Raw genomic sequence first — 10,970 nt, forward strand, 5'->3', positions numbered from 1 at the left:
CATTCGATTTAGTGCTCTATAAATTCTACATGTGAGCTCAAGTGGGTCCATTGTATGATATTGTGACAGGTCTGTTATTTTCACCTAATGACAACATGATCATAACTGCATATTTTGATGAGAACAAACTTGTTTTTTTAAAGATTTATCCTTGTTTGACTGTCATATCTTGGTATGAGATTCAGAGTCTATCTAGGAATATTTTTTGATGAATATCTAGGAATTAAGATAATTGAATATGGTTTCAGTATGCATGGACAAAGTTTATAGATTATAAGATAATGCACTTGTATGTCAAACATGATTAAGAAAACCTAGGAATTTTTTAGAATATTGAATTAGGAAACTGGCTTGACAGTGAGAATGATCTAGGGATCCAAAAAAGAAAAAAAGAAAAAAAAATTTAAGCCACTTGTTATTTGATGCCAACGGTCCAGATCGTTTTCATTGGGGCTACCTACATTGCAAAAGCCTATGTGCCCAGCCCATATAAGTATATCCTACAATATATATACCGACAAACTCTAATCAATACCTCTTAAATGATCTCCTTGGGTTAGCTTAAGCGCTTGTCATTATCAGAAAAAAAGAAATTTTGAGCACTTGTCTCCTTGGTTAACTTAAGGACCTGTGAAAGTAGCAAACAAACACATTCATGTTCAATCGTATTTATTGTAAATGCAACAAGTTGACTCACCTTCAGTAAAAGTAATAAGTGGACGACCCAGATAATTTCATAAAATAAAGTCAACTCTCATTGAATCCTCCAATTCCCTCCAATTTAGATGATGCAAAACATGCGGCATTTAAAATTCAAATAAATGTCACGTGTTGCACATCCGGCCAAAAATGAAAGAAAATTAGAGGGTTCAATTGAAGGGGATCCTTTCTCTTACTTCATCGCTAAGAAATAGTAGTTGTTAGCAGGTTGTTCAGTAAGACAGCAACTTGAAAATCCATCCAGAAAGAGGAATTACACAAGTCATGTGCAAATGCTACTTGCATAACCAGAAGATGCAACTAATATACCTTACACAAAATATGCCATGACAACAGTTGCTAATATTAATTTGTGCTCAAAATTCTGTTACAAGGAGGACAGGTGTTTTATATGAAGAGATTTTATCCTACACAACTCCTTTTCCTTTCCCAAAATTTAATGCTAGTAAACATAAGCTTATCTAATCTCTATCTTTTAACTGGGGTGGCTGAGGAGTGAGGCTAATTTAGAAATAATTTCATGACATGAATCTCCCACAAAGAAAGAAATTCAGATCACCTTCATATGAGCTCTGTGGCAACTAATCCATGGAACATTTTGAGTCCTAACTTTCCCCATAAAAAAGAAAAGTCCTATTCTTATCTTTATCTATTTTGTGGCTAGTTGAATTTTGCAGCTGTGAATGATGGGTTTAAACAATAGACTTATCATGCATGATTATGTGCATTTTCTAATATACTCTCTCTCTCTCTCCAACACACACAATCCCATATTACATATTGCTATGCCTATGGGTTTCTTTTTTTCTTTTTTCTTTTTGAGGTGGGGGTGGGTACTTGGGGCATTGTAATGCCCAAAGAGGCATATACTCCCATACCTTTCTTGGTTTGACCAACACAATTTCCATCTTCCTGCAATAGGAGAACAAGAACAAGGCTCTCGATTTTAAAGAGTTGCAAGTGATCCAATGGTTATTTACTATTTACATTAAACTTTGCCTAAAATAAAAATGAAAATATAAAAATGAAAATAAAAGTAACTCTTATGTCACTGCAAGTTACGTGATGACATCGGTAGCATCCACATTCCAAGTAAGCACATCACATCAATTATGTTCTATGTCTTCAATTGTTGGTCTTGTAGCAGGGAACTTACACCTTAAGTATAATTATATGCGGTCAAGGTGCTGGTCCAGAGATCAAAGAGTCAAAAGGGTCGATACAAGCCAGAGGAAGCCAATCTTCTGTCAATGATACTGTAGTTCTACTAGCAGGTTTTGATTTTCCTGTGTAAAGAATTAAGGATACTATTAGTGGAATGGCTCTGTATTAGACAGCAACATTATCATGTTTGACTCTCCATGAGACACTCAACGGCATTTGGTCGGTGATTTTCTGTTCCAGGGGCAGTAAAATAAATGTTTTTGCAAAAGAACAGCTCAATTACATTTGTTGCTTCAATCACAAACAGAAAATCATACTGAAGTCTTTTGATTAAATCATAAACTTCCCCCACAATCATTAATTCTACTGTGTGTCTTGACATAGAAAATGATGGCTGGGTTGGGAAAGGTCTTGGTTTTGGTGTAAGATAATAAAATCATGGTTAACATTTAAAGTTTATTCCAGCTTTTATGATAAGCATACTAGTAGAGTATTTAGATACCAATATTTCAAGGGACTTATTTGTGTTCGGTAATTAATGGCAGTTGCAGATTAACTATCTGTGTTCAGTAATATCACTGCATTGCAAACTAATCAAAAGTAAAATGAAGGATCTTTTAAATATGGTAAAGAAAACAGAGTTGGTAAAATGCTACAAAATAAAATTTAAATCATTCCAATTGACATTTAAACATAATGGGATGATCAACAGTATATACAAAAAACTATTAAAATCCAAAAAGGTAGCAAGAAAGGAGTCTGACCTCAGTGCCCTGAACACAATAATTGATTCTTGATCAAGCTTGCTACATACTTTGCAACAAATGATGAACCAGCCTCAGTGCATGAGAAAGTGTGAGTATGGTTGCTTTCAGTTGATAGAGCAATGCCTGGGACCTGATTGGAAATCTGCGAGTGAAAAGATGGGTATAAAATAAGCACATAGAGTCAAGATGAAGAATGCCAAAGCTATGAGAAAAAATATAAAACTCCAGACAAGTTTGGCATCATGAAGCATATTAAAAATGATTGTAGTTGTCATCATTACCATAAGTATTGCTGTGGAATTCTTCACCAAAATCATTTCACTCTTTAATTATGTTAATATTAGCCACATTAATAATGATATACCATCATATGTTATTAAGGATTCTTGTTGAATTGCCGGCCTACTTGAGAGCAGCCTCAGTTAAGCCACATAACTTATCAAGCACCTACTTGTCTGACACAAATAACCAACTCTATTCTTAAAAAAAAAAGTGATTTTCATTTATAGATTATTGCCATTAACATCATGGACATGTATCATTGAAGTAAAAATAAACACCAAACAAAGAGTATAAATGTTTTACTCCTTAAGTTTCAAAAGTAACTACTATGCCGACATGTTTAATTATCTTATATCTTATAAAACCCCTCTTTCTAAGATTATATGCTTGTGAAAAATTATAAATAATTAAACTACAGAATGTTTAAGCCACTTTTGAAATTTGAGGGGTCAAGTATTGTCTCAAATATTAGGGACAATTTAAGCATGAATTTGAAGCAATGAGGAGTGCCTGAGGATTTACCCAAAGGTCTTGTGGGAGAGGAGGAGGGGGATAGGCAATATTTCAAGGGTCATGGTTGAGCATGTATTCCAAGATACAAACACATGCGTTTCCCTTGCAAACATTGCACATACTTAGCACAATATTCCTTTGACTCTTTCAAGAAAACAATAAACCCTTTCATATACATGTTTATATGTAACACTTGAAATCCATTCACACCTCTTCAAACATTTGAAGTGGAGCCCAGTGATCATCAACACCAAACAAAAATGCAAGTTTCTCCCGATTTTCTCTCATAAATGCCCAATCTGGTGTTTCTGTAAGCTAACCATAAAATGCATTCAGTCAGCACAAGCTTGTGAATATAGTTTAGTACTCCTATACAAGCAATGCAGCAATTTAATCTTTTGTTAGAGTAAGAGCAATGAATGCACATTAACTTAGTTTTAACAAGCAGATTACAAATATATTATAATGTAAGGAATATGGTCCATCAATATCAGGGAAATATAAACCCTCACATGCACACACGACCAATTTAAGCAATATGTAAAAAAATTCATATTCTTCCTAGGTTTGAGTCCTAGAGTATAACTTTCTACTAACCCCCCCCCCCCCCCCTCCCCCCTATGCAGGAGGTGATATTATGTGTAATAGTTGTATGCAACATATCTCTCACATAAGTGGGTCCCACACTTGTGGGGTCCTCATGTGAGAAGAAAGTTGCATGCAGTTTTAACACAAAATAATAAATCCCTCCTCTCAGGGCGCACAGGGCCCCAAATAAAAGGGAAACAAAAAACATATTACTCAAATGATCACATGGAGTCAAGGTTAGTAGTTATTACCTATTAGCATATACTAGGTCCAAATTCCCTATTCAATGTATAGAGGAATGCATCCAATTGAATGTAAGATAATGTGAAGCAATCACACGAGGTTATTAACTACTTTAAGGGTGCAGTTGCTACATGTAAAAACATAATTCTCAAACTGTATATGCTGGTTGCTGGGGCAACCAGATTTTGAAATATGAAAACCTGAAATAGAAGTTAGAACTGCTTTTACACAATTACTGTCAAAGCATGTGAAGTTATTAGCAGTTTTTTGGGAAAAAGGAGGACTACAAATGGAAGAAGAGCTTTAAGAATTAGAAGGTGGGTATAGCTTTATATTGTTGGGCTTTGTGGAGCCTAGTTGTGTTTGGTCTGGTTGACGACCCGACCCAAATAATGTTGCGTGGTTTTTTAATGGGGGATTTACTGAAGCTTAGTTCATGAAGCGGAGGCTTGGGCCGATAAGCCCAAGCCGTCTGGGGGCAACGCCCTTGGGAAAAAAAAATTTGGCCCGTTTTGTGTAGAAATGCGCAATTTTGTAATTAGGGTTTTATTGTAGGTGTTGTTGCCACGTTTTTGAGAGAGAGAAAAAATTGTAACTACACTTTTGTATTTTTTTTCCCTGATAATAGTGAAATCCCTGCAACTCCGTGGACGTAGACAAATTGTCAAACCACGTAAAATATTGTCTTGTGCATGTGATTGTTTTCTTTGGCGTGTGTTTTCTCTATTTTTTGTTTCTCACAAGTTGGGATTTCGGTTAAATTCTCTACATATATCGCAAGTTAAAAATAATGATATATTCAAAGAACCACATGTGATGACTTGAAGTGCTCAGCAAGGCTATGGCAGGGTAGCATATCAATTACAAATATTGGAAGAAATATATTATGTTTGATTGTTGTAAATTTGTGATTAATTGTTGACAAATTCTTACAATATATTTTTTCTTTAAAAAAAAATATTTTACCTTTTGGAACTCTGTCATTGTCATAAAGAGTGAATTCCGGATAGTATGGTACTGTACATAAATAAGCTAGAAGTTAGTTGGGATATTCAAAAATCAAAACACATAACTACCCACAGACTCAAAATATAAACTGAAACTGACCTAAGATTTAATCTCAACTAATTGAGTCACCAATGTAGTGCACACATGAACAACATATGCAGACTAATTATTGTTTATAAAGAAGCTAATGTTTTCCGGAAATATTAGAAGAATGTCCATTTGACAATACATCATAATACAGAAATAGATAAAGCATAAGGAAAAATTAAACACTCAAATTGGTTTTTACTGCTTTCTTGAAAGTTTATTTGCAACTTATGAAGCCAAATCCGTGTCGGATTCATGGATAAAACTTCACCTGCACCAAGTGTGAGCAAGTAGCCTCAAGTGCAGCAGCTGACCATGATTTCCCCAGAGAGTTTGTCACAATCAGCCTCAAAGCCCAGCTTGGTAAAAATTTCAACGATGCTATTATAAGACTAATTGCAACACTTAAAACTTGTGACCTGAACTCAAAAACAAGTACCATTAGCCCCTACAAGTGCTTTAATTTAAGATTGTCAAAAGTGTAACAGAACCAATTAAATCACATTTATAATCAAGTGAGAAAGCATAAATTCAAACTCATTATATGACTAAAGGCTCATTTGCGAGTGCTGTTTTTATGATCCATTCTCATTACAAAAGAACCAACTGAAATACATCTACCATTCCCCCTTGGCTCTAGTCCAATTATGTTTAGGCAGCACTGGGTAAGTAGAGCAAGTACACCTGGTCCATTGACACCCCTAGCATCTTTGCACATATAAAGTAAGAGAAAAGAGAATAACATTGTGTGATAACTCATGGATTTTAACCAGAAAACAGTAAATAAAAATAAATCAACAGGCACACACACACAGAACATAAGAATTTATGCGGTTCTACAAGTTTCCTATGTCCTCAGTGAGAAAGATCAAACTCAATAATGATTACAATGCTCAACCTATCAATTTCATTCCCCTCCCCAACTGCCAACTCCAAATCCCAATGCAATCAAGCCCATCTAGGCCCAACACTTCTCCAAACATATAACTGAAGCCCATAAGTCCTCTAAGTAAAAAGCAAATACAAGACACCTTACAACAATAATGTTACTCAAAACAAAGAAAGAATTTTACGCTGCGATCTTCCGAATAATAGGCTGCATCTTTGATTCTGGGTTTATTTCCAAAAAGGGATATAGTCCAATGCAATATGTCACCTATAAACCAACAGAAATGTAAATGAAAAGGATCTTTAAGGTGAGAAGAACATGAGAAGGTAACATGACGCTACTGAACAAATTAAAATTTTGGGGAAAGTTGTCATCACCTTCTCCAAGGATCTCCTAAATATATCAATAGCCATATATGAACCAATAGAATGCCCAACCTTCACAGAGAAATTACATGTCAGCTACTAAGAATTTCAGGGACAAAACCAGAAATCAACTTTCAGAATATTATGTGCTTTCTTGGGATCACATCTAGGATCACATCAAATAAAACCCAAATGATTTAATGATTTTCTCCAGGTCAAAGGTGATTGACTGATCACAGCAATAAAAGAGATCACTGCCTGAAAATGAAAGGGACACAGAGCAAAAACATTATGTAAAGATAGTCCAGAACTGGAATTTGTTGACTGTTTCTACTACCCAATCATCCAACAAAGGAAGGCAATAATACAATACTTGGAAAGTGCATTTTTATCAATGTCCAGACTCTTCTGACATGAGAAACACTGTAATTTTTTATTTTCTACTTTTAAGTCTGGGAAAAACACAATATGAAGAACCCCATAATTGAAAATCACAGAAATAAAGGGCTTTTCACCACATTTCTAACATGTTTGTTGAGAATATTTGGGAACACAGCATATATTGAAAAGAAAATCATTCCAAGCCTTAAACTTAATGAATGGAAGACCAACAAGTGCACAATAATGGCAGACATGCATGCATACACAAAAGTGGCTGGAAGCTAGATACTAGTTTTAACAAGAGTCAAACTTACAGTTTTCTGAAACACCTTCAGATGTAAGCATCCAAAATCTGTATATTAAATTTTCTTTCTTTATTTTTTCAATTTTTTTTCCACCCAAGGCCCTACCTCTTACTAACAAAGACATAAATGGAAATTATGTAATTGATGGGCTAAAGTAAGTCTGTCTAGTTAGTAAAAAACAAGAACTGTAAGTCATACAGTGTCACTCATAAGCATTCAATTTATGATTCTAATGAGATATTGAATGAACATTCATTTTGAAGCCCTTTCCATAATAAGGCACTTTCAAAATGCCAGCATCATATTGAAAGTATAAAACATAATTAGAAAAAATGAACTTACCAGTATTATAGGAACTTCAATGTTTTCTAGCTCCTGCTTGATGAAATCCATCTGCAAAACAGAAAGTTCAATCTGGATGTCAAAGTTGGGTTTCTAGAAGAAAAGAATCTTGATGGTACAACAGACCTGACTCGATTACATTTCCAGGGGAAATTTCAGTAAACTGGAATGTCTAAATTCTGTCACCAATTATGTGCATTGTTCACACTCACATAGATAAATCAACAAGTTTCCAAGAATTTCATAAATGCTATGATTTCAATATGATTCTTCATCTGTATGGTACAAAATGTACATTTGTTTATAAATTCAGAAATCCTAACAGAACACCTGTCACTTTTACCGGGCCAAAAACTTTCCTAAACAAATTGAGCAGAAATTTACCTTATGGTCTATTTGTTCTTCTAATGAGAACAACCGTCCATGGTCCCAGTTCTAGCAAGAAAAAAACTTTTTATCATAATCGTAGAAATTGTAGCAATTAATGAAAAGAAACAGATATAAACAATTTGTGTTGCAAGCTATAAAAATTATTGAAGTGACCATATAGATCATCAAAAGCATTGCCAAAGGGTGGCTATGAAAATGCAAGAACATAAAAAATAATCGTTATTATCTGGAGGGAAAGAGAAGAAAGATAAAAACAAAAAGGCACAGAAAGGATGGGCATCATTTCCAAGTATCATCTACCACACATGTGATATAAGTAGAGGCCAAAGGATAAATTTCCATGATCAAGTGGTTCCTTGGACCCATTAAATCTTCCTAAGAAACTTAATGCCAAAGAACATTTTGTAGTACAAATTTTATAGGACTTCACATCAAGAGCACATACAAACTCATTTGGGTGGCTATGGCTCACTAATTCACAACTCAGCATGACTTACACATAGCTAGAAGTTCTAAGATAGCTCGAGTTGGTTTTAACACACAAACTCTGACTGCCATCCATTGCTTTAGATTTCATGAGAAGGGTATTTAGTATAAATGTAAACATAACCATAAAAACCAGTATCTTAGTATTATTGTGTATGTACAGTGGCAAAGCCATGTGGAGACTGAGGGGCCATCCTGGCATACCCCCACTCCCCAGTTGTGTTGTGTCAAAATACATAACGGTCCCCAATCCAAACTAATTTTATTCTATTAATCACTTCATTCTCCACATGTATTACAAAGGGCTGAAATCCACAATTAAGTGGATACAATGTTATATATAATATTTTCAGTAAAATATTTCATAATGGATTTCAATGTGTTTTATGCATCCCTTCATATACTCTTAAACTAAATGAACAGATAATATTCTTTCTTTTAACCACTGCACATATTGGAGTATCTGACCAGCAATTAGGTACACTTCGGAAAAAAAAAATTAACAGAATTATTTCTTCATATTTAATTATTGATATCAAGTATCGCCTTCAATAATTTGTTGTCTCATCATATTCTATATGAATACATCAAAACAAATTGAAATAAACATATCTTTTCTAAAGATAACATTTGGTCCCTATTTTAATTTTTATTAACATATGCATTATACAATTTTATGATATCTATCATCTAAGAAGTATCACAAAACAGCCACAAATAAAATGTTTGGCTTTGCCACCTTGTGTGTGTGTGTGTGTGTGTGTGTGAGAGAGAGAGAGAGAGAGAGAGAGAGAGAGAGAATTTATTTCAAGATTAAATAATTATACAAAATTTGTATTCTTGTGTCATGACTTCCTATGCATTCCATGGGACAAAGGAGTGCTGATGGTCCAGTCATAGAGGCATTTTCACTCGATTATGTGACTATTTACAATTACATACTACTAAACTTCCAGAATTGCTTTGAGGAAATAAAAAACTGTAATTCAGAAAGTTAAGAAAGAACATGGACCACTACCTTGGGCATTGTCTAATTTCTAACTCTATGCATATCACCAATTACTGTATCTTTTATTAGTGTATTAGGATATCTTAAGTCAAGATAGGTGTGAATGATTCTTTACTATCTAGAGAATATAGTAATACTTCACTGTATTAGCAAAGGCATGAGCCATATCAGTAAGAGAAAGCAGAAGAATAATATAAAGACATAAGGAGATGAGCATAAGAAGTTGAAGTTTTGCATATTTATAGGAGAAATTAAGAATTTTAACATATTATTGTATTGTCACACTTTCTGAAAGCAGTAAGGCTCGGAGTCCGTGATTATATATTTAGTTGAAAGCCTAAGTTGAGTAACAAACAAGTATAAGAACTAAGAGGTCAACTGAATACTGAATATAGCATATTAGCAAATGAAGGGTCAAGAAGCAAATGATAATGCAAAGAATTAAAAACCGCCATTGCTTAATCTTATATATTAGCCAAGTGTAAGTACCTTTTTCGTGTGAGAAGTGTGCCCAATAGCTGGTGAATAACACACCCACAAAAAAAAAAGTGCAATCAGTTAGCTCACAAAATATAACTTAAAAGTAGAAAATTAAATTAACAAGAACAAGAAGCAATCAAGTCTTGCCTGTTACAGATACATGGCCTTCAAGAAACTCGTACAGTGATTCCACAAAGTCCTTGTAAAATGCAACAACACCTACAGTAACAATTAACAAACAGACCCTAATCCTAGTTCTCAAAACTAAATCAACAAAACACACATGTACATGCAGACACAAAAGTACAAAACCCAACTTGCCTGGATTTCCAGGGATGAATAAAACATGCATTTTAGGATCATCAGCATGAATCTCCAGCAATTCAGTGGTGTAACTAACCAAACCAAAAAAAAAAACAGACATTAATATAAATAATAACTATTAAAACTGCACGGACAACAATATATCATATGTGACCCTATAATATATACCTGGACACGTTGCATGATCGAAAATGAGCAGTCCTTATAGCTTTGGAATCGAATTGGCCTCGACCCATTTCGTTGCTTGAACACTTTGGTGTATAGCTTAGCTCCTACTGAGTTCTGAGGCATTATACAAAAATACAAATCCCAGGCGTAATAAAGAGAACAGGTCAAGTCAACTCAAATGACCACAACAAATTCAAAGAGAGAATAGAGCCTGCGTTTTATATAGAATTATATTAATATATATGATAGGCCACGGTGGAAGACTTGGCACATGCAGGGGCGGAGCCAGAAATTTTGGTTTGGGGGGGCCAAGTTGTGATGTTAATATATTTGTTAATCAAGACAAACCTCTACACACATATATAAAAATTAATTTACTAAGAGAATTTATCATCTCCTAAATTTTAATGAGCATACAAAAGTCATGTATTTCTTCTATTAGACATGTACAAAAATTTA

The 10,970-nt window shown here is 34.3% G+C and overlaps 1 protein-coding gene across 3 annotated transcripts; it reads right to left on the minus strand.

The window, feature by feature from the left end:
* Window positions 1-1,627: 1,627 nt before the first annotated feature.
* LOC126692230 (uncharacterized) lies at window positions 1,628-10,677 on the minus strand. Of its 3 annotated transcripts, XM_050387755.1 has the most exons (13): window positions 10,512-10,675; window positions 10,341-10,414; window positions 10,167-10,238; window positions 10,029-10,057; window positions 8,039-8,089; window positions 7,655-7,705; window positions 6,639-6,698; window positions 6,446-6,528; window positions 5,644-5,791; window positions 5,244-5,294; window positions 3,657-3,761; window positions 2,649-2,793; window positions 1,628-2,006 (listed from the first exon to the last, which is right to left on the minus strand). In XM_050387755.1, the coding sequence occupies exons 1-12, from the start codon at window positions 10,577-10,579 to the stop codon at window positions 2,650-2,652; spliced, it is 936 nt and encodes a 311-aa protein (XP_050243712.1). In that variant the 5' UTR covers window positions 10,580-10,675; the 3' UTR covers window positions 1,628-2,006; window position 2,649. The 3 variants fall into 3 exon arrangements, 2 of the variants coding, with proteins under 2 accessions (XP_050243712.1, XP_050243713.1); XM_050387756.1 differs by lacking the exon at window positions 3,657-3,761; XR_007644958.1 differs by lacking the exon at window positions 1,628-2,006 and having other exon boundaries at window positions 2,648-2,793; window positions 3,657-3,754; window positions 10,512-10,677.
* Window positions 10,678-10,970: the final 293 nt, after the last annotated feature.

This window comes from Quercus robur, chromosome 7 (assembly GCF_932294415.1).
Source record: "Quercus robur chromosome 7, dhQueRobu3.1, whole genome shotgun sequence".
In the NCBI taxonomy this organism is placed as follows: Eukaryota; Viridiplantae; Streptophyta; class Magnoliopsida; order Fagales; family Fagaceae; genus Quercus; species Quercus robur.